The sequence below is a fragment of the Rutilus rutilus genome (genome assembly GCF_951802725.1).
Source record: "Rutilus rutilus genome assembly, chromosome: 11".
Lineage (NCBI taxonomy): Eukaryota > Metazoa > Chordata > Actinopteri > Cypriniformes > Leuciscidae > Rutilus > Rutilus rutilus.
Window position 1 is genome coordinate 12,819,955 of NC_140216.1, and position 25,654 is coordinate 12,845,608.

At 38.7% G+C, this 25,654-nt stretch overlaps 1 protein-coding gene across 1 annotated transcript in view; it reads right to left on the minus strand.

Annotated features, from left to right (window-relative positions):
• npr1a (natriuretic peptide receptor 1a) overlaps positions 1-25,654 on the minus strand; it is a 116,154-nt gene that overhangs the window by 75,032 nt on the left and 15,468 nt on the right. Inside the window, exons 3-4 of the mRNA XM_084424018.1 lie at positions 18,595-18,782; positions 5,792-5,905 (exon numbers count right to left, since the gene is read on the minus strand). Coding sequence (XP_084280144.1) covers positions 5,792-5,905; positions 18,595-18,782 — 302 coding nt within the window. The remainder of the gene's footprint in view (positions 1-5,791; positions 5,906-18,594; positions 18,783-25,654) is intronic.

Genomic DNA, 25,654 nt, shown 5'->3' on the forward strand with positions numbered 1-25,654 from the left:
GCCATCAACACTGCCCTTACGAAAAAGAAGTATACTTCAAGTTAATTTTATGAAGTATACTTAAGTAATGTTCAAGTATATTTTTAAGTATACTTTATGTAGTAAGTATACTAATATCAATGTGTACTTGTAGTAAACTTGTAAGTGTACTATTTCAATACTGCTTGGGACTAAATTGGCCCACTCTTAGTATATAAAAGTATACGTTTAAGTGTTCTATAAGTGTAACAGTAGTAAACTTTAAGTGCACAACTAGGTTTCTCATTTGTAATGCATCTGTACTACAAGTGAACTTAAGTATACTAAGTATACTAGTAGTTTACTATTTTAATACAAGCAGTACATTTTTTAGTTTATGAAAGTATACACTGAAGTGTACTCTCCGTAAACTACTAGTTTAGTAATTTATACTGCAAGTATACTTGTAAGTTTTCTTTAAGTGCATATAACATTATACTTATAGTTTACTATTTATATATTATTTTTGCACTTGCAGTATACTACTATGTTCAAATGTAGATATTATTTTTTATACTTGAAAAATACCTTTAACTGTACTTTAATTTTAAAAACATTTTATTAGCTTCATGCATTCTTTTTTATCAACACTTGAATGTCGGTAAGTTTCATAAAGAAAGGCAACATTTTCAACAAAAAAGTTGAGAAAATCACATTGATCAGCCTTGATCAGATTCAGAACGATGATCAAAACACAGATGGAGTAGATCGAGTCCAACAACCCCAAAGCTTCACAGTCGTTTTCTCTTCATGGGTTCGACATTTCATTTGGTAACATTAAGCAGTTTTGATTTACATGCTGTTTAATGTTTGATGATCATGTTATTTTACATATAACATGAGCAATATTCTATCACTTGTTTCAGCTTCTTCTTCTCCTGTGTTTTGATCCGGAGATTCTGTATTAGAAGATGTGTCATATAGCGCCCCCTACCGTATAACTGTGAAAACAGGGATAGCTGGAAAATTCAGTCAATGGTGGGGAAAGAGTAAAGTAGAATTAGAGTAAATTCCTATACGCTACCAGTGGACTAGCCTACACAAAAATTCAGAAACGCAGAATTAGAAACATATCTGTTTTATATCAATATTCTAATCAATATTTTCAAACAATGTAAGTTTCATTAGACTGTATATAAAAAACTATGTAAAAAAAGTATATTCAATAGGCTACACGATCAAAAGAGTTAAAACAACTACAAGCCAAGTATACTTTGAATACTTAATTATACTTTTAAGTATATCTCGATCAAAAGATTGAGTACAAGTACAGGCCAAATATACTTGGACTTTTCTCTCAGTACAAGTCAAGTACACTTAAGTGTAATTTTAAGTATATTTTTGAGAAATATATAAAATGTAGACAAAGTATACTTTCTTATTTTTAGTTTAAAAGAAGTATACTAATACTGTAGAACACTTGAATAAACTTCTTTTTCGTAAGGGTGATTTTGTAAGTCTGTGCGTTCATCTGATTTACATAATTGCTATAGTGATTTGGATGCTAAAACAACTTGGAAAATGTAAGCAAGCAAAAAATGCAATCAGTAGGTGCAATTCATTCTTATTGTCTAAACCTTGGGGTAATTCTCCATGAGAAACATGAGAGGTGAACTGAGAGTTAGTGTGCAGCAGTAATCCATTAAGTCAAGGTGACAATGTACTACGTCTTGGAGAAACCGTTCTCATTCTTGAATAAGCTTCAAAGTCTGGGGTCTTATGTGTGCACTAGATTGACATTCCTTTAACATGGGAACCATGTGGTTTCAAAAAATCATCAGGATTGAATTTCAGAACAGTAATTGCATTCCAGTGGCTTGTTCTCAAGGGACGACTCCCAAAAATCTGTTTACAATCAATAAAAGACTTTACTGCATTTATCTGTTTATCTGGTTTCTTAAACACTTTTGCTTACAATCAATATGAGTGGGCAGTATACATAAGATATACTCCTAAAAAACGTTAAAGTTTTATTCAGGATTATTATATAAAAGGATTATTCAATTAGGAAATAAAAAAATAATAATAATTTGTTTAACATTTCTCTATATAACAATTTTTAATAACTCAAAACGTTAATCACAATAATGCTAATATTTGCTTGTAACATGAGCATGTTGTGATATATGTATTCATGCTAATCCTTGATTCTGATTGGTCAATAGCTGTGTTTTGTTCACAATAAAACACGGCTATGACCGCTTTACCCAACGGTACTATGCATCACTACACAACACCCCTAGCAACGTAAATGTTTGTTCTCATTGATATTGTTCATTGAGTAGAGAATTGAGAGATAGAGTAAGCGAGTGTACCTGCATTTACAGAGTATATATAGCATTTTTCTTCAGGTCAGTTCTATATTCATAATAAAAAATCTGTTTGAATGTCCGCTGCGATATCTTGTCCTTTTAACAGTCAATCCGCTGCGATATCTTGTCCTTTTAACAGTCAATGGGTTTTCCAGTGCCCTAATCATTTGTCAGTTGCGTGTTCCTTTTCCGTGTTCACAAGTTTGAGTCCTTTCAATACATAGACAGTAAAATGGATTTCAATTTAAAAGTCTTATGACAGTCACTACTGACTGACTCACTCATAAAGACAGTCTTTGCCACCATAATGGCGAAATAATGTCTGTAACTTCTGTTGCTGTTTACGGACAGGGACTATTTTTTCCAGCGGAAGGAAGACTTTTAGTGATTTTACTTCATGAAAGTTGCATAGATACATATTTTTTCTGACGTTTTATAAAAGCAATAAGGTACGAGAGGCTGTGCTGTATCGTGGCACGACGTGAAGCGAAGCGAAGTATAGCAGATATCCATTTACTAATATTCAGTCAGATGTTAAATAACTGCCATTATTTGAAATGTAAATGCACCGATGTTGAATGCAAAGTGCTCAGCATCAATATAAACATAAACAATATAAGTTATTTTCAAAATGTTTTCCTTCTTGTACACCTTTTGAAAATTGCACTTGCAGATAATATAATTGTCACTGTCATCTGTTAGGCTACGTTCACACTGCAGGGCTTAATGCTCAATTCCGATTTTTTGAAAAAATTCGATTTTTTTGTAAGGCCATTCACATTTCCAATTAAATGCGACCTTTTGTGATCTCCTGTGTGAACGTGAAATGACCCAGAAGTGACCCGCATGCGCAGAAGAGTACTCAACGGTCAACGACATCACTTGTTGTTTGCGGAAGTACTGTAACTAAACTTTAACTAACTGTGATTCTCTCTCACACACACACACACACACACACACACACATGAGCGCGCGCAGCGACCGTTACACAAGAGCCAGACAGCAGCCGCTGACGCTGACCTATCTAATATCAGATTCAGCACAAATAAGTTAACATAACGTATATATAATGGCCGTGGGCTTTTTTTCTTTTTTTTTAATTAACGGGCTCGTCGAGGTCGACCCGTTCGGCAGATTTACCTCAGCTCGACGAATATGCAGTCCGTTTTCAAACCGACGACTACTTCAATGCAGAATTATGAAGTTTTTTGCGTATCAATGACGTGCGGGTCGGATATATGCGACCTGGCCGTTCAGACTGAAGTCGCATTTCAAAAGATCGGATATGTATCGGATTTGGGACCACATACCCAAGGCCCCGTTTACACTGCCAGTGAAATGTGACCCAATTCCGATTTTTTGCTCACATGTGACACAGATCGGATGTGTTCTATGACAGTGTAAACAGGAAAAAAACGCATGCATTCGGATATTTCCAGATCGGTTTCAGGCCTCATTCATATGTGGAAATAAATCGGATATGTGCCAATGCGACTGTCATGTAAACAGGCAGATCGGATTTTCTGAGGCATTAGGCAACGTCTCCGCGGTTTAATGACGAGAGAAACCCCGACGCACATCTACAAAGGGATGGATGGCCCGACGAAACGTTGTGTCATTGTAGGAGAGGAATGTGGAGAGGGGCACGGGAAGTGTTTTCACATGATTGTAAATTTAACGAAAATTTTTGTTCATTTACATTTATTCATTTTAAGCAATTAATAATTTATTTGTAATAAACACTTTAAGTGGGCTATTTAAATTTAAAAAGTGCTAGGACTATTTACATGTTCAATTATATTTTTAAAACATGCGCGCAGATTGTGATGTAATATTGTGTGTGCATAGAAAGAATTTGTCCGCAGCCGCTCAAAAAAGAAAAAGAAAATTGTCCATAGCTGCTCTACTCCTGAGCGCAACTCCACTGTCAGTGTTGTGTAAGTAAAGGCTCTAGACAGTTTTTTTGTGTTAATTTCTATTTCTTGTCGCTGTGCAGGCTCTTTATTGTATAACAGTGAACAGCCCTTAATTTATGTGCCGTAGATCGGTCCGTTGCATTACGAATGAAAGCAGTATCAGTAATCTCAAATATGTGATGTGCAGTCAAGTTCGGGTGTGTGTATGTTGTTTTAACGAGTGTTCTCACCGATACGCTTGTGATTCGTGGATAACGAGTTTTATAGACATGGTTTCTTATTCAAAAGTGGTGTTTGGCAACTTTGCATATCGCAGAGCATGAAACATATTTTGTGTCCGTCCATTTGTGCAAGAGAATTTAACCCTTTAAGCATGCGCGATATGTTTCAGATATAGGCTACTAGCCATGGCAAGTGTAAACATATGAATCGGATATGGGTCACAATTTAAAGAACGTGTAAACAGACAGTCAAAAAAATCGGATTTAGGCAACAAATCAGAATTGGGCATCAAGACCTGCAGTGTAAACGAGGCCCAAGTGGCCTGGGTCGCATTTGATAAGATCGGATCTGTGTCGTTCAGACTGTCATGAAAAGATCAGATACAGGTCGCATAGGGGCAAAAAAATCGGAATTGGGTCGTTTCAGCCTGCAGTGTGAACGTAGCCTAGTCACCATCTGCACTACATGTCCCTTCATCCTCTCCGGCTCACACCTGCACTCACTCCACCATTACCCGCACCTCCCAGCGATCATCGTTATCACCTTGTCTTCTTTGTTCTTTGAAACTTTGTTCATCAGTGTATTTAAGTTCCTCTCTGTTCTATGTTCTCTGTTATTGTTTGTGTTATGTGCACACTGTATCGTATGTTGGCTAGTAATCGTGTTCAGAATAAATCCTCTTATTATTTGTATCTTCATTGTCTTCATCGTCCTTTGAGAACCTAAATGTTACAATAATATTACTAGAAAAGGTCACCAATGCACTTTCATGCCTTAAGTAAAAAAAAATGTTTAGTTCAATTATTACATTAAGTTTACACTTAAGCATATTAATTTGCTTATACTGTAGTATATTATAGTTACACTTTATATTTAAATACTGAGCAATATTAAGCAACTACATGTACTTACTATAGGGTTAGGGTAGGATTAGGATTTGGTTGAGGGTTAGTTGCAAGTAATTATGCATAATTTACAGTTATTACTATGGTAAGTACATGTAACATATGTAACAAGGACACTGTAAAATAAAGTGTTACCGTATATTATTTCTGTAAAAAGTATACTCTTTTTAAATGTATGCTAAAGTGTTCTTTTTCACAAGGTTAACCATTTATTTTGCTTTTTGGAATTTAAAATATTTTAAACAATTATTTTTGTTCATTAATATCACTGTTTAGCAGTAGTTTGAGAAGAAGCTTTTAGCTACAATATTGCGGACACAAAATAAAAATATAGATTGGAACACTGACTTGGTTGCATGATCTGTACTTCATTATTCTTGAAAAGCACAAGAACAAGTTGGCCACTGAAAAATCTTACCAGAGAATCTTCCACGCTGAAGTTAAACATGTCCATGGCATCTGTCTTCAGTCTGGAAACGAAGTCTTTGTACTCTGGGTTTTGAGGCTCTCTGTAAGTCAGGATTTTCACGCTCTGTGGGTATTCAACACAAAGACAAATTTTAAAGATACTGTTTAAAGATACACTATTTTGATCACACACATAGCCAAACAGAACATTTGAATCTTTTCAATTAATCCAACAGACACATAAAGCGGTGGAGTTTGCAAAGTCCTTATAGATTTTATTTATAGAATTTCCTGTTCTTTTGTGTTGTTTAACCCTGTAAAGCCTCAAATAATAGACAGAAAAATATATTTTTTAAAACCTTTAGACAATTTTGCATATGTGTATGATAAATAACCATTTTATGGCTCATATACGTTGATATGGTGAGAATATGGAGCTCAAGCACGAGGAAGAAAAAACACCTGCATTTTATTCCCAAACAGAGCAAAAACATTCAATTTGATACATTGTTGATAATTATATGGCCAAACAGCAAGATGAAATTCTAATAGCTTGTAATAAAAATCAGTGAGATCTTTATATAATGTAAGACTGCTTACATTAAATGCATATAAATATAAGTTCCCTTTCAAAGGAACTCGAGATGCGTCGAAACGCTTTGGGAACGCCTCTGCGTGATTACGTCATGAAGCACGTATGAAACCAGTCTAACAGCGTGACGGAACGCCATGTGACGTCATCGACCGAGAAACTATAAAGCACACCTGAACCAAACAGCGTCAGCTTCTGTGTCTTCAGAAAACGCTCTATGTGAATCTATGTCCCTGTTGTTTTTTGTCTGTCTTAGAATTTGCTATTTTTCACCCAGAAAAAAAAAAAAAAAAAAGAAAAATCGATCACCGATCGCTCTTAGAGGAGGGCGACTTAGCTTGCGTTCCTCGCGGCTCGCGTCCCGCTTCTGCCAAGGCAGAGCGGCGGCTCGAGTCGTGGGGTTCGCAAATGGATCTGGCAGAGGGGTTAGAGATGGGCTTTGCCCTTTCTCTGCCTTCACCTGCCAGGTCCAGAGGGTCCCAGCGAGTTTTTACCCAAGGGTTGCTCGCTCCTTCCGAGGTGGGCTCTAGAGTGGTCAGGCCAGTTGTTCCCTGCCGGTGCACCGCTTCAGGGCACTGTGCCTGCTGTTCGAAATACACCAGAGGCCAGTCTGGTATCCTTAGTAGATCTTCTGGCAGATTGGAAACTTCTACCAAATATATCTCGCTGGGTCCTGCAGGCAGGGTCATACCCTGAGTGGTTGGTCCCGAGCAGGCTCTGGTTATGGAACTAGAAGTAAAAGCTCTTCTGCAAAAAGAGGCTATAGAACGGGTTCCTCCGCCCAGCAGGGAGGAATTCTCCAATTTTAGATCTGCGCTGTAGGGAAGCTCAACAAAAAATCAAGATGCTTACTCTTAAGCAAGTCGTGTCACAAATCAGGTCCGAGGACAGATTTGTCACGTTAGATCTAAAGGTAATTATACTTCCACATATTCATCCTTCCACAACACAGGAAGTTCCTGAGGTTCGCTTTCAGGGGCGAAGCAAACCAATATGGTGTTCTTCCTTTCGTTGGCCAGCCACTGTAAAGCAGTTTCAAAAACTGTTAGGTCTGATGGCAGCAGCGTCCAGCATTATACCTTGTGGCCAGTTGTACATGAGACCATTGCAGTGGTTGCTCAGAACCAAGGGGTTCTCCCAGAGGGGAAACCCGCTTCGCATGATCAAGGTCACGCGGCGATGCCTTCGTGCCTTAGTCATGTGGAAATTACCTTGGTTCCTGTCTCAAGGGCCCTTGCTGGAAGCTCCTTGTCGGGCTTACCAGATCCTTCTGTGGGCCCAGGGGAAGCTACTTTCATTGAGAACGATATATATCCCAGGGTACTTAAATCAGGGGGCAGACATCCTGTCGAGGCAGGGGCTGAGGCCCGGGGAGAACTTTGGTCGAGCTGAGGCCGACCTGTTCGCATCCCAAGAGACCATGCATTGTGGTTCTCACTCAGCCATCCAGCCCCTTTGATTCCAGAGCTCCATCCACAAGGAAACTGCATGCCTTGAAGTGGAGACTTTTCACTTCCTGGTGTGGAGAGCACAAGTTGGACCCGGTTAACTGCCCAGTGGGTGCAGTGCTGGAGTTCCTGCAGCTTCTCCGCAGGGTTATCCCCCTTCACACTGAAGGTGTACATGGCGACACTAGCTGCTTACTACCTCCCTTGGAGTGGAGTATCTTTGGGGAGACACCCAATAATAACTTGTTTCCTTTGTGGCACTTTGTGGCACTTTGAGGCTGAGGACAGCAGTCCGCAAGAGGGAGCCAACATGGGACTTGGCTGTTGTACTAGAAGGCCTCTCCCTAGCTCCCTAAACTTATTCTAAGTTTTTGAGATTATCTCTCTAAAGCAGGGTTTCTCAAACCCTGGAGGGCCACTGTCCTGCACAGTTTAGCTCCAACCCTGATCAAACACACCTGAGCAAGCTAATCAATGTCTTCAGGATCACTAGAAACTCACAGCTAGGTGTGTTTGATCAGGGTTGGAGCTAAACTGTGCTGGACAGTGGCCCTCCAGGACCGAGTTTGAGAAACCCTGCTCTAAAGACTGTCTTTCTCATCGCTATTTCGTCTCTCAAGAGAATTTGAGACATTTAAACACTTTCGGTATCTCCCTCGTGCATGGAATTTTCTCCTGGATATAATGCAATGCAATAGACCCCTTCACGGTTGACGTCACAGGAAAATTTGCAGTTCACAGGTCAGGGTCAGAAAGTTCATTCCATCCCATTGAATTGTGTGTTAACCAGAGAATTTCTCGTCAAGAAAAAAATGCCTACTTGTTGCGTCGTGGACTGTGAAAATCGCACCAGGTGTGGAGTCAAGTTTTTCAGGATTCCTGCAGGATCTCATCCGTTTAAAAAAAATAGACGACATCTGTTCAGATAGATACTGCTATCTGCTAAGTCTGTAGCATGACACTGGTCACAATTAATGCCTGATATCAAACTTCACCTAACTATTAAATCAGTCTACATGACACAGGTCCATGACATTTACAAAACTATTAACCTGCATAGCTTAACGTTATAGGCTAGTGTACAGAAAACTGTTCATGCAATCCAGGCTTTTGAGCTTAATCTAACAGAAAGGGATGATAAAGGATGATTTTACCTGATATGACGTGAGCACTACAAACACGAGCCTCTTTGATCGTAGCATTGTCCCAGTCTGCCCGTTTATAAAAAAATAAAATAATGAACAGTTTTCTGTACACTAGCCTATAACGTTAAGCTATGCAGGTTAATAGTTTTGTAAATGTCATGGACCTGTGTCATGCTACAGACGTAGCCAGCTGCTAGTAGTTAGCCGCAGGTTAGCGCCAACATTGTGACAACAACGGTAGAGTTAGGCCATGGTAAGTAAACAAATGTTTTCTGTAAACTGTAGACTGATTTAATAGTTAGGTGAAGTTTGATATCTGGCATTAATTGTGTCCTGTGTCATGCTACAGACTTAGCAGATAGCAGTATCTATCTGAATAGATTGTAGTACCATTGAATATCTGGCCACTTGCTAACGCTGTCTACCCATTCTGTTAGGAGCTCGGGATCAGGTAGACAGTCGCCATTAGCTAAAACAAGTTTATTATGGTACTGTTCCCATTCCTGTGGTGGCAAAGACAGTGCATACCTTGACACAATATGCCGGTCTATTACATTGAAGGGGTCTATGTAATGATGATTAAGAGATAAACATCAAGCGTAGCGTTAGTTCTGGCAGGTCACGTTAGTCAAGCTCGCATCAGCTGACTCTCAGCTGATCCACATCTACCTATAGGAATACGACACCTATCACCGTATACATATATAAGCTCCTTCAGTATTATCAGCAGGTATCATGTTTCTCATGAGCTAATTACCCTCCTCCATCCCTAGCTCCTCCTCTCGCCCAGTCAGGATTTGGCATTCTGATTCCCCTTGAATCAGAATAAATTCTCGAATTATGTTGTACTTTAAAATCGTGAATTAAATATATTTGCAAACATTCATGTTGGTTCTGTTCTGTTTACCCCAAGGGGGTTATTGCTGCTCTCCCTGCTCTTATTCATGCTAGGCTGCATGGATGTGCAGGGAGTTCTCGCCCAGAACGGACCCATACCACCAATCCAAACTGTATGCTAATTGTCAATCGTATTTGACGGTAGTGGTCCTGAACAAGGTCCTGACAGAAATATAAATTCTTAAAAGCCTGATGTATCAAATACATAAAATACATTTTAACATGAAAAAAAGGATGTATGGATAATAAAGGAAACTTCAGAACTGCTTCAGTCCAGTAAATATTAATCTTGAAAAATATTACTAACATTATGAATGTTATGAAAGTACAATTACCTTTTTTTCTTTCTTTTTTCTTTCTTTTTTTTTTTTTTAAAGATTTTACAGCAAAAATAAATGTGTACCACAGCCTGAAGGTGGACGTTTTTACAATTATACTAAAAGGTAATTTACTTACTAAAAAAGTATAAACTATAAATCAGATGACAGAAGGCATATAGTAGATTGTGTACAACAGGTTTTCCAGTGCAGTTTCGATCATGCATATATCAGATTTGCATATCAAATATGATACTGAAGGCTTTAAAGGGTTAAAGATAACAGCAAACACAACTAATGAATATTGATTTATTTAAAAGTGTTATATTAATGTATATTAAAAACACTTATGCTGAATAGCATATTGGCTTGTTTGGAAGTCTGCTTTTTAAATTTAAAAAAGGTGCTGCAAACGAACAACAGCTCCCTCCACACAGCCCATAGTGCTTTGTTTATGCTCTTTCATGGTCACCTCCTCTGATTTTTTTTTTTAAATTTGATCTGTTGATCAAATAATTCAACTGTGTTGTGCCAAAATGAATGTCATAAACAATTTTCTTTTGCATCTGTGCCACAAACAGCCAAATTATGACAATGTGAGTGAAAACGCTGTTGTCTTAAAATTGAAAAGCTTTCTCAAATCTTCAAACTCTGAAAAAGCCACCTCAGCCTCCACTTTGTGTCTGTCCTCTGAGGATTCTTAGATTTTGTGTATAACCGATTTTGATTCATGTGAAGTGGATGGGGATAATGGGAACTGATGTTGATGATACATCAGTAAACTCGGCCTCCTAGCATTATCTGTACCCTGGACATCATACCCGCACTCTGGACATTAATACCTGCACTCAGCACTGACTGCTCTTATTGTAACGAAGCTACAAATCTGCATCCCTGCACTTTACACTGCTGCTATGTAACTACCTCGTTTCTATTGTCTGTACATTTCTGTAAATATTCTCAGTTAGCTTACAGATCTTTTTTTTTTATTATTATTATTTTTATTTATTTAATTTTTAATTATTATTATTATTAGAATTTTATCTTATATTGCTTAAATTGTTAATATTTTTTGTGTTTTATAACATTGCACTATCTTGGAGTTCACCCTATTTACATTTCACTACTGGTTGTATATTCTGTATATAACTGTGTATGTGACAAATAAAATCTTGAATCTTGAATCTTGATAACGTCTCGGTTACGTATGTAAGGAGGGGGGGGAAGGAGGGAACAGAGACGTTACGTCAGTGACTGAGGAAATGGGGGTTTCGCTAGAGAGCCCTATCACCTTAGAGAATTAGAAAACGAGCCAATGGTATGAAAATACCATGGGTCTGCAGAATTTGCATCGCAAACTCCGCCCCACCGCGTGGGTATAAAAAGAGCCACGAGTGCAATCTTGCATTATGTTACCTGCTGAGGAGCCGAGACTGTGCGCCCCGGCCATTTCAGCGGTACAGCGGCACAGCGGCAGTGGCATAAGGACGTAACGTCTTCATTCCCTCCTTCAGGGAACGAGGGTTACATATGTAACCGAGACGTTCCCTTTCAGTCAGTCACTACGAGTTACGTCAGTGACTGACGAAATGGGGGTCCCAATCTAATCTAGCCAATGTGGCTGTCTTCCAGTGTCTTGCGCAAGCCCCAGCTCCTTGTCATGAGGCTTGCGCGAGTGAAGGGCCAGGCTAACGCAAGAATACCAGGGTACACTGGGTAGCATATCCCAGATGGAATATGTGACACAGCGCCTACCCAGAGGGAGGACTTAGAATACACATATGACCCGAGTACGGGATGCATATGGAGAACTCAGAGGTATCCAGCCCGCAGGGTGGAATGTTTCAACCTCGAGATGGCAAGAGGGGTCTTGCCGAGGGAAAACACGTGCTCGGAGGAGACTTACAGTGGAAATACACATGTGGGGGTTGCCCAACCGGGAACCTTGCACATGGAGGCACCTAGCCAATCACGAGGGCTGACCAACCGGGCATGCACTCTGGTGACGGCATCAACAGTGGAGTGGAATGGCGCATCAAAAAGCGATGACACCGAGCAGGTCCTACTGAGCACTGGGTACATGAGAGGACACTGGCTCTACACGGAGATTGTAGAATCTCGCGAATGTGTAGGCTGTCACCCAGCCTGCAGCTCTACAGATGTCTGTTAGTGAGGCGCAATGCGCTAGCACCCAGGAGGAAGTCACGCTCCGAGTGGAGTGTTCCCTCACCCCTAGGGGGCACGGCAGGTCCTGCGCTTGGTAAGCCAAGACAATGGCGTCCACTATCAAGTGAGACAACCTCTGCTTGGAGAGAGCCTTTCCCTTCAGCTTCCCACCATAACAGACAAAGAGCTGGTCTGAGGTCCTGAAACACCGCGTTCTGTCTACGTAAGCACGAAGGGTACGTACTGGACAGAACAGTGCCAAGGCTGGGTCTGCCTCCTCCAAGGGCAGCACTTGCAGGTTCACCACTTGATCCCTGAAAGGAGTGGTGGGAACCTTGGGCACATATCCAGGCCAGGGTCTCAAGATCACGTGAGAGTTAGGCGGCCTGAATTCCAGGCACGCTTCGTCAACGGAAAATGCCTGCAGGTCCCCTACCCTCTTGATGGAGGCCAAAGCAACCAGGAGCGCCATCTTCATAGAGAGGTACTTAAGCTCAACAGAGTGCAATGGCTCAAAGGGAGCTCTCTGCAGTGCAGATAGAACCACTGCAAGGTCCCAAGAGGGCATATGAGGGGGGCGGGAGGATTTAACCTCCTGGCCCTTCTAAGGAACCTGATGACCAGGTCATGCTGTCCTACTGGTTGTGGTGTGCAGAGATTGCAGCCACATAAACCTTCAGGGTGGAAGGAGACAGCCTTCGTTCCAACCCTTCTTGGAGGAAGGAGAGCACAGACCTGATCGGGTATTTTCTGGGATCTTCTCTGCGAGAAGAACACCAGGTGACGAAGAGGTTCCACTTAAGAGCGTAGGCGTATCTCGTGGACAAGGCTCTAGATGAAATGATGGTAGCCACCACCTGAGGTGGTAGGGTACTCAAACCTTCCGCCAAAGGATGCTCCGTCTCTAAGAAAGGAGGTCCTTCATCAGAGGGATTTGCTCCTTGCTTCGGCCCAGGTGAATGCCTGCGTGGGCAGAGCAGGAGGGTGCTCTCGGCGGGAAGCAGACTGAGGAGGCTTTATAGTTCTTATAAAATAGTTTTTATATTAGTTGTTTTAATATTTCTTGAATCATATCAAAACACCTGGACAATTCCAGCACTGGACTCTGCAATAAATTATATAACAAATGTCCCCATGTGGACTTAATCTTACATATTTAATAGGTGTTTTGCAACTGACATGTAGCAGAAGTCCTCAGATGGTCTTCTCCTAAACAACTGTAAAAAATTATGTGTTTCACTCATGGGTGATATTTCATACTTATTAATATATGTATATATCATTAAAATATACACAAATATTCTTAGAATCTGGGTTCAGTGTGTAAATATATATAAAAGGGCACACATTTCACATGTTGTCAGTGAAGGGGTACTTTAAAGGGTTCATGACATGGATTCATTTGTTATTTTAATATGTTCCTTGAGGTAACATATATTCCTCTGACTCGATCCATCCATGAAGCCATTAAATAAACCATCTACTTGTTCCTGACGTTGGTATCCTTCTGGGGTCAGTTGCAAAAACATAGCCGATTGTTAAGACAGTCTCTTAAAGGGGTCATATAATGCCATTTTTGTACAAGCTAATATGATTCTTTAGGGTCTAAATTAAAAGTCTGTAATATACTTTAATTAAAAATTCTCATTAGTATTGTAAGAAAACACTCATTTTACCTGGTCAAAAACAGCTCTGTTTTCAACACGCCGTTTAAGTGCATGTGTCTTTAAATGATAATGAGCTTTGCTCACCCCGCCCCTCTGTTCTGTGCGTACTGCATACACAGTTTTAATAACACAATAACCATAACGCGTTGTTCATTATAAACGTGGGATTATGAATTATATTGAGAACGTCGTACATAGAAAACATGCCGAGTGTAAACAGCCGCATTCATTGTGAAGCTTGCAGCAAGCAATTTGCAAAAATTTCTTCAGGAGCAGCTTTTTTCAGGAGCAGCTTCTTAGCAAAACCAGCTTTATAACATTACTGAGCCTCGTTTGTAAAGCAGTCTGGTGTGTGAAACGATTCGCGCAAACATGAAAGCATTGACGTTGATCATGAGGAATATTCCCTTCAAAAACAAACTCAGCCACTGCGTCTTCAGCGGTTCGGATTTAGGAACATCAAAATGACTGCTGTGTTCCTTATTACACCCAAGAACAGAACACCACAATCGCTTAGACGCCATTCTTCTCATAGACAGTGCTCCAGCGTATCAACAATGACCGCGCCGGTCCGCGTGGACTATGATTGACAGCTCGCTCACGAGCGAGGGCAGGTCTGTGTTGAAACACTGCTGTCAATCAACAATCGTGGGAGGGGCGTCAATTTTGTGACGTCACAAAATCAAACGGCTTGATTTGAGATGGGAGAAAACATATAAGGAGATTTAAAAAAAAAAACACTGGATAGATTTTTATCATTTTATGATGGTTGTGTACAGGCACTGCCAACACACATTTTAGTACAATCAACTTGTAAAAGTGCATGTACCATTATATGACCCCTTTAAGATCAAGTATAATCCACTAGCAGTTAGTCAAGGGGAAGTCAGTCTTACTTTTCGTTATCAAATTAGACCAATCTATGTTTTTATGTAATTTACTCAAAAGACTAGTCTTAGCGGTTTATGCAACCGGCCCCAGAGGTCTCTGCAGAAATGAGCAAATGGTCCATTTAAACAGGATGCGTGAAAGCAAATGTTCCTTTATGTATCCATTTACTCTACCATTTGTCCTCTTGTCGGCAGACTCAAGTGTGTGGAGTATGTAAGAAACTGAACACGCATCTGTAAACTGAATCCAGTGCAGATATTGTCAGTGATTATAATAGGTTCTATTTGCTTTTGATGTGACGCAACACTCACATCCAGTGTAAGCAAATGACGTGTGACCATGTTACATCACAGATCTCACAACTTCCAAATGAGCCGTTTTTGGAGCTTAATTAAATAAATGCTTTGTTTATAATGAGGACATTTTAAGCTATGAAACTTGCAGGATGTTTTAAAGGTACAAAGACCTCTTATATGTCAAAAGATCAAGGCAAATTTTATTTCTCATGACACGTTTATTAATGAAACTGTGGGGGTACATAAGACAAAAAGGTTGCAAACACTGGTCTAGTTTGTTAGACAAGTCAGCTGGAAATGGAAGTTGTGAAAATCTTCTGCATTGTCGTATATAAGTGAAATGGCTTCTCAAATTAGATAATGGATAAATCATTTAAACAATGCAATACTCCATAAAAATAAGAATTTTCTATTATGATTTCACTTTAACTAGATTTCACTTTTGACTTTAAAGCTAGTGTCAGTCTCAACAGACTATAGTGTCAGTCTGTAGAGATTACAAAATTACGATTGAACACTTTGTCATGGCTTTGACCAACTGCTTGATGAGCAAGTTTTTCTTTGCACTGCAGTATTTAGCTTTTATTACATAAATGTCCAAACAGGACAATCACCTCCGATGTAAACAGTTGATGAAATCATTTTTGTACCAACTGTTAGCTGTATCATGAGCATAATAGAATGATTTCTTTCTGCGGATAAGTAAATGTCAGCTCACCACAGCTGTTAGTTAATGCCAACGAATGTAAATAGACCCTCGCTGAGTCTGTGTGAGAACTCATTATAATGCAGTTCCTTAGAGTGAAAAAAACAACAACATTGAGTTCTGTCAAACACAACACATTCCTATTCAGTTTAAAGCCAGTTTTGGAGCAGATACATTTTTTCAGGATTTTTCGCACATATTATCGGCCACATTATCGCCCACCAGATAAAACTCTTTAGTTTGATTGCACATAAAAGTAAAAACGCACTTCTCTTTTTCAAGCTGCATGAATATAAGTATCATTCATGTCGGTCACACTTTAGATTAGGGTCCAACTCTCACTATTAACTAACTATTAACTAAGTTTTCCGCCTCAATAAACTCCTAATTACAGCATATTAATAGTAAGTAAGGTAGTTGTTAAGTTTAGGTATTGGGTAGGATTAAGTGATGTAGAATATGGTCTTGCAGATGTAAAGGAGTTTAAATATTGCTGTAAAATGTATGCATGAAGTGGGAAAACTCGCCATTTGCATTCATTATATTGCGGGGCAGAGCTACCTCAACTGCAGCAACCCCGGTTCGAATCCGGGTCACGGCACCAAATGCAGGATTTAAACAGTGGTCTCCGGCATGGGTCTTTATCGTCCTTGTTAGAGTGCCTGCCTCCCACGCCAGAGACCATGGTTTGAATCCCACTCGGAATTTTAAGCAGAAAAATCTAAAATGTATTCCCAAAATCGTGCAGCCCTATAGGTTCTCCTGATATCAGCATGTTCACAGGGTTTCTTTTTTTTCTTTTTTACAGGGACCAGATGCCCCACTGATGAGTCCTGCTGAATTCAACATTCACATGAGTCTCAGTACATGAACATGGTAAAGTGAAAAATCCAACACCTTGGAAATGGCAGGTATGTACTAAGTTTCAGGAATGGCACAAAGGTGTGTGACTGTTCAAGTCTCTGTCTTTAGATCAGTGTGTTCAATAATGTGCTTTTTTTCTCATTTGTTGTGTATCTTTTGATTATGTTGTGTAAATCCAAACAATCAAATAGCCATTTTTTTGTTTGTTTTTTCACAAACCACACATAAATGCAGTGTTGGGGAGTAGTTAACTACAAGTAGCGACGCTACTAACTTAACTACATTTTTCAGTAGCTTGGCAGTAGCTCAGTTGCTTTTTAAACAGTGTAGCTTTTCCAGTAGCTAACTACTTTTTGCAGCAAGTAGCGGTGTAGCGCGAGCAAAAGCTACATTGCGTTTTGTTGTCGAGCCTGCGCGAATCAGCGCGATGCAAGGATATTCTTCTTCTTGTTAGATTACAAACAAATTTTTTGCCATTACCGCCACCTGTTGTTTAATCACGCATCTTGCGGCTAACGGTTCACTGACGTACAGAAGTGGGTTGACACACCCATATTATCCATGATGGAGCAAGACGATATTTGAGTGTTGTGTGTAATAAAACAATACTCTTTGAAATCATAATTGTATTGCATTGTTTTAAACACTAAATATTTTACTTAAAACATTCCTCAGACACTTATTCAGTTATTTATAATATACGTTGTTCAAAAAAATCTAAAGTAGTTTCAATGTAGCTAGCTACTTTTTGATAGTAACTTGTAGTGTAGCTAACTACTTTTCCAAAAGGGTAGCTTGACTGTAGTTTAACTACTTTAACTTACGAGTAGCTTGTAGCTTGTCAAACTACAGTTTCAGAGTAGCTTCCCCAACACTGCATAAATGTCATTATCTCAAAACTACAAACTTTTACATACATGCTGCTGACATATTATTGTAGCAGAGTTTGTGCTACATACAGTGTAATCAGACTTAAGCCATGAAAATGTCACAAGTAACAGAAATAAACACAAATGCCAATGCATGTCAGAACACCTCCAGGGCCCAGAAAACACCTCAGACCCCAGAGGGTTAATGCTTTGTTACATCATTCTATCTCCCGAGTCTTTCTGGTAGAACTGAATAAATTGGCTCTGAATCAAGCGAAACCCCAGTGAGATCCTATTAAACCTTCATTTTCATAGATATAACATTTTATGTAATCAACTGTGACACTAACTCAAACTACTCAAAATATATTTTTTAAAAGGATTCCGAAAAATATAAGACATTTCATTTCAGCCTAAATAAACATTTAGAAAATTTATTTTCAGGCACAGTAGGGGGTGTCATGTTGGCAGTGAGCCACATGAAGACATGAAGCCATGCGACAGCCTTCACTAGCACCTCCAGAGCTGTCATATTTCCGCATATTTCAAAAATCCAGTCATATTTCTCTGCGCGTGTCTCTCTGTCTGATCCTATCTGAAAACAGGAAACACAGCTGCAGCTGGCTCCTAATCACACATCAACAAAGACCTGCACAATTATGTGTTCACAGTGAATATGCCTATGCATTTCCCTTTTGAAATCTGTGGGGAGTGTCGCATTTTCATGGTTTGACATTTCCTATTTCAATTAGATGAAAATGCATGTAAAATATATATATCTTAAAAAATAATAATAAAATAAAATAAAAAATAATATAAAAAAATTATGTTTTTTTCACTTTTATTTGTCATGGGGCCTGTCACAGGTTAACCACATCTGAAATTTATCCGGGCCCCCTCTGGGCCCTGTCTGTGTATTATTACTATTCACATCAGCACATTTACATTTACTCACTTTAAATGCCTCCCTGGCTGCATTGTCATCAGCATCTCCATGTGCCCATGGTTTAGCAGGGTGGCTTTGCAGACTGTGTCCAAACAGATCGATGAAGAAGAATGCATACTCCTCCTGAGGATGACCCCGTCTCCAGAACTCCACCATCAGCTTGCGAAATATCTCCCACTTGCAGCAGACATAAACCACTGCAAACACAAGACAGAAAAACTCAGTTGAATGGAATGCGCTTGTGTGGCAAATTAGCTTTGGTTTGTACTGCAAATGCAAAAGCACCTGAGAGAATGATTCAATATGGAGATAAAGCATAAATTACACACCTAGGGCATTATTCATGAAACCTTTGTATATAAAGTATATATGATGAGTAAATTCAGAGTAATGTACATGTAAAGTGGACCTTCCCAAAAGAGTTTTAAGTTAAGATATGATTAAAAATGTGTTTTCAATCATTTTTTATTCATCAATAACATTTATTTTCATATTTAAATAAATGACAACTAATTAATTATGTTTTTATAAATTTTGTAGTTGTATATTATGGTAAATAGTGTATTAATAATCAAGATGCAGCGTCATCAGTTTGCCTAAAAGGACACAAAACACAAACATTTATGCTTGGTTGGGAGTGTCATTTTTTTGTACCAAGTGAGATTTTGAAAATACATAACTTTCCCCCTGCATAATTTGCTCTTTATTATGTTGCACAAGCACTAAAAAAGCTTGTTCTTTGTCAGAAAGTGAAAAACGAGAAATACATGAAATTGCCCAACATGTTATTTTTTTTTCTCAACCAAAATCACTACATCACTTCATAATTGCAACTTCTCAACTGCCAAGTAGGAGCATCCCAGGAGGATTTGCAGGCTGCATTAATCTTGGGGGATTTAACAACATTCATATCAGCCTATCATTTCCCTCTACTTCAGTGATAAGGTTAGGGCTATGATTGTATGAAAATAGTTTCAGGACCAACAAAAGATGTTGATTCAAGACCATGTACTAGGGGTAAATCATGTTGTGCAATGAACATCTGTCACAATAATTTTACCAAGAACTACATGTTCCAAGGCTTAATGCATCAAGGTTTGATATTTTTGACAGGTAATCTGCAGTTGCATTTTAAAAAGTCTCTGTAAGTACATAAGAGACTCCCACCCCAAACTCACATCATTAATTGAACCAGATTTTTGCGAGATGCTCAGACAAACTGAAGTGTTTTGAGAGATCCAAAGAGCCGTACAGTTGTCTCTGCCTCTTATTTTGAGTTAAGTATTTTAACATCCAAGTTAACAAAATTTTCCCTGCTTTTATTCACCATTCCACAGAATATTTTAAGGTACAGTATATACCCTGTAACGCAGTGCAAGAGGTACTGGATAGCAGGTAACATTTGAGTCTGTCTCAGTTGTTGAAGTGCAGAATATGTGCATATGAATCACACTCCTAAATGCCAAAGAGAGATAAGATCGTCACAGCAATTACCCACAGACTCACTCCTAATGGTGAGCTTAATGAGGAAGTGAGGTGAGGTGTTAATTACAATAGTACCTTTTAAAACACGTGAGACAAAGACTGACATGTTCGGAATGGAATATTACTGCACTGGAAAATGTGCATCTATGCAAATGTGTGTCTGTCTGTCTGTCTATCTATCCACTGTAGACAAACAGGCAGAAAGACAGGCTATCTATCTATCTAGACAGACAGACAGACAAACTTTTGGCAGTAAACAATGAGTGAAAAATACTTGCATTTGGAAACAGAATGTAACAATGTTAAGGTTAGGGGAAGGAGGCGGGAACCGGCGTATGATCAACAAAACTTTAATCATAAAATAAACAATCACAAAATGAAAGTAAAGCGGCAGCCCCTCACGGAGAACTGCCGCATATAAACATAATAAAACATAAAACACAAAATAAATAGTCCAGGCCTGGTCCTCTCTCATCTTGCACCGTCATCACTTTTTATCCTCACGGACCTCGTTCCGTGAGACTCGAGACCGGTGTGTCACACAGAAAAAGGACTCTGTTCCCACAGCTCTCGGCCCCACCCTGCTTGCCCCACAGAAGTTCACTGCATTGAAGTGTGGAATATGTATCTCATGCAGCATACTTTGTTACAGTATATGCTACACTTTTTGGCAAATATAATATATGATCAGCACAGTACACATAGGCTACTACATACTGCAGAGACAGTAAAAGTATCTCTTTCTCCTGCTCTCATTGTGACTTTCTATCAACGGTTGAAGCCTTTGAAAGCCTCTGTTATTGTGCAGTAATTTCATAAATGATTGATTATGGAGGAACTCCTGGTGACAGAAGATTAAGTGCTGTATCTGTTGCTATGGCCGCTTGAAAATGAACTTAGATACTTGAGTGAACCAGAACGATTTATGTCCAAACTCAAAGATGTCATAAAACCTAATCGCATACCACAACAATAAAAAAAGGCACTTGTGTCTCAGGTGTGCAGCATCAGCGCTGCAGTGATGGATTCACAACAGGTGGGGCTTAAATAACACTGACAGATGTGAGGGCTCGTTATTTCGGATGAAAAGATTACCAAACAGGACAACACACAGCTCTTCATTTATGATGCACTGGGAAGCACCAGTCATTATCCTCTATAACTGGCCCAATAACAGACATGTCTTCTCTATGCAAATGGAATTGAAGAACATAAGAACATACGCAATAGCTCTATAGCTCCACTCATGCACTATGAGTATAGTTGAAGCGTGGACTCTTTTCTAGCAATCTATGAGCTAGTTTGCATCGAGGATGAACAGTGACAATCTCTTTCTAACTCTCAGAAACAGCAGCTCTTTTCCAAGATTTAATACACTCATTTCTTAGAAAAGAATTCAGTTATGCACTTTGCCTCATAGCTTCTGCCTCCTTCACTTCACCTTTTTGTTTAACTTTCTTTCTTTCTTTTCTTTTATAGTGAATAGTTATAGTTTCTTTTCTAACAACATGACTTGCTCGTGTCTGTTTAGTTGCAAAACTTGTAGTAAAAGTGATTGATCAGACTATTTTCCATAGAGAGCAATGGATTAAAATATTAACCTTCCTACTTGCATCACACTGAGCACAAATTGCAGGCATTTTTTAAGACATAAATACACATTGAATTAGTACTGGATCCTTCATATTATTTATTTAATATATAGATACCATGATAATATCATACACCTTAGTCTGACAGTCTGACTCCTTTGCAGCTTTAGGCAAGGCATCATACTATGGTTTGGAACAGAGCCATTTTTTTGTGTGTGGATTTTCAGGCCATTTGGCTTGTTAGTGGTAAATACTATATTCAGTCTTCAATGCGTTGTGTCATCCTGGGATCATTGATCATAATAACTGGTGACAAATTAATTAAGATAAATCTCCACACGCATTTCACTAATCAACAGGCAATCAGAATCAAAGCCCAGTCAAATGCATTCAGGGCTGGATGCTATTCTGATGTAATTTCCCTAATGGCGACGTCCTGGTGAAAATCCAGTTTAATTGTAGACTCAATCAGTATTGAAATTGAAACAGATCATTGTCTACTGCACACTACACTGTATTTTCTAAACAAAAAACAGTGTGGAACAGTATTCAATGATAAAAGTTTTAAAAAGGCACATATTGCATTATCATCGTATTTAATTCGATTGTGCTGTATTCGTTTTTCAGCAGTCCAATCTGAGTTAAGAAAGAGGTAAAGATCGTGGTTGATAATACTTATGGTTTATTTGTTACATGTTGCATTGTGGGATAGTACAGTATTTAGTCCTCTGTACAAGCATACTGTAAATATATTTGCAAAAGTAATTTAGCAAATGTAGTAGCTCTTCTAGGTATTCAATGCATACATTAACATTCAAAGTTTGGGAAAATAAATGCCCGAAACGAGTCGTCAATCTCTCCAGTCTTACTTCCTGCAGGTTTATAAAAAATTAACATAATTCCAGCCTATGGTCTTCACTGGCTGCCCTCGAATGACATCTCCTTTGACCCGCCCTCAAACACTGCAGTTGTAGCTGAAGCCTGCAAGAGTTTAGTTTGTGTTGTCAACATGTCAAGAAGATGCTGCGAAAGCAAATCCACTTTGCATACACTTCCAAAGTACGAGGATTCTGGCTGGAATTAATACTGTAAACGGTCATCGTTACTGTTTGTATCACTGTGTATAGCCTACAAGTTTTGATGAAGCCTCCAAAGCTGAAATTCAAATAAGGTAATGGGTGTTTCTTTTTTGACACGCGGTGCACAGTAAGTGGTAGTAAGTGGTATGTTTTTGGAAAGGAGGCGTTTAGAGACCAGATTCTTTATCAAACTGTTTCAGTCACCGTGAGAAAAGAGATGATGCTGCAATGTATGTTATGAGAAAACTTAAGTGTTTTTTTACCTTGGATGCATGTAAAGTACCTATTGTATGAGACATCCACATTGTACACATTTATGAAGTGTGTGTGTGTGTGGTGGGGTTGGTTTTAGGAAGGGGGAACAATTGAGCATATGATAGTTTTAATTGAAAATTAAGTGTGACTGTGGTTGTAAAATTGTATATTTTTATGTTTTGTATTTTACTTGTATGGAATTTTGTTTTATTGTCTTATTGACCTGCCAAGGGACTACGACACCTGTGCTACAACCTGGCACAATGCATCTCTCCTTGTTTTGATACAAGGTTAATGTTAACTTGTGCATTGTCCCTGTTTAAATAAAATGAATATTTTTTTTTTTTATCCAAAACTTAGGAATCTTTAAAATAGCATAATAGGGGCACTTTAATACTTATTCAGCAAGGATGCCTTTTTAACTTTCTATTCATCAAGGAACCACAATGTATCGTGGTTTCCACAAAATTATTAAGCAGGACAACTGTTTTCAGCATAGATAATAATAATAAATGTTTCTTGAACACCAAATCAGCATATTAGAATAAAATCAGAAGGATCATGTGACACTGAAGACTGAAGAAGCCTGCAGAAAAATCCATCATTGCTGGTCATCAGCATAAGGTATGTTTTGCATACTGGGATCAGCATGGGATGCTGGTTTCTTGTTTGTGGTTACCAGCATTTCATAAAATGATCTAGTACCTTCTCTTTGTACCCTTAAATTATTTTGGCACAGCAGACCTCCCAAATCTGCTGGGAACTATTTGATTTAGGTCTGTTTTTCCTTCTTAGTCATATCTAATGCAAGAAGACAGGGCTGGGAATAGTTTACGACTTGACTGACTGAAAAATTACCTCTCATTGTTTTGTTCTGCATTTCTTCTTTTTGTCATTTCATGCAGTCGCTGTTTTCTCGTCAGATTGAGTCACTTCATGTGAATAGCTTTTTGTATATGAATTCTCCTGTAGTCAGATAAAATCAGATTAGACCAAAGGTAAAATAATTGAATCAAGGTCTGTAAATCAAACAGACCTGCCATGTATATGGCCCCTGTCAGATATTGCATAAAAAAAACTTAACCAAGAACAAAAAACTCAAAGACAAAGATATAAATACCAAACACAATATTTTTACATCAAGCACTGTCCTCCTCCACAATAATTATGTTCCCAGGCAATAAACAAGGCTTTATATGCCAACTCTGCTAACCAAATATTGTATTTATACAAGTCAGTGTTGAAAGATTAATGTTTGGGGAGTATTGTCAGGGTCGTTTTTGATAGCTCCTTATTGGGGCTTTACCAGTCTGAGCGCCAATGTACCAACACTACCCACCCATGAAAAAACACCATACACATGCTTTGCCAAGCACTGACTTAATCTAGCATTCAGCCATACAAGTTCTGTTCCAATGAAGGTTATTATAATTAATTAACCAAATCTAAAACTATATATATATATATATATATATATAAAAACACTTTTGTTACGTCAAATAAAATAAATGTTAACCGAAATAAAATAAACTACTTTATTGCAGCTAGTTGTAAGGCAACATTATTATTTAGTTTAAGAAAAATTAAATAATGATGTGCACAAGTAAGTCATGTAGGCTAATAAATACTGCAATGTTCCATCAAAAATAATAATTGACCATTTTGTTTTGATGGGGACTTTGATAAGCAGCAAAATACATGCAATATTAACATTTCAGATTGTTTTTCACCCTATCATATGACTTCAGAAAACTTGCATGTGATCACTGCATTATGATACTTTTGCATCCTTTTTCAAAGCTTTCACCATTCGTTTCCATTACAGAAACAAGTGCATAATTTTTTTTTTATTCTTCTTTTGTGTTCAGAAAAATAAAGGTCATATGGCTTTAGAAAAACACTTAGGTGAGTAAATAATGACAACATTTGAATCTTGGGCCGAACCAAAATATCACTTTTTTACATGCTATAGTATGCTATACTACACAGTATTTTGGTTGGACCAAGTCATGCACAGTCTTACTGCCTCAAAAGTAATTTTACATATTAATGCCCTACTCACCATAATTCAGAGTAAATAAAAATGAAAACTTGGCCCAAACTGATGCTTCTCATCCCTCACCAGCTGAGATGTCAGTTTTCATATTCTTAATAAAGTCCTGTCACAGATACTGATTAAAGAGAATGCTGTGTGACAAGCATGCCCAGGCATGTAGGAGATATATTTACCCGGCTGTTATGAATGTGAGTGTGTAGCCAAAGCGTGTCGGTATTACTGTAAGAGAGCATTTTCATTCTGCCTTTGTCACTGTCCTCTGCTGTCTCGCTCTTCCAAGGTGGTTGATGCTCTAATGCCCTGAGAATGTCTTTCATTGCACCCTGTGATGAATAGCTATCCAGTGTCAGACCGTCAGAATGAATGATCCACAAAGACATTTACCGGAAAAGCCTCAAGCTTTCAAGGATAACAGAAACTTTGAGTTAATTAAACCTGCTAGGTGGGTGGCTGAGCAATGTTTGACTCCCATGCTACATACATAACTTGGCCTCAAAAGGGAAACCTATCTCACATTCATAATGGATTTTAATGGACATAAATGGATTTCAATTGAAACTTTTCATAAAAGATGCCATGCTAAAATACATGGCCTTGTAGAA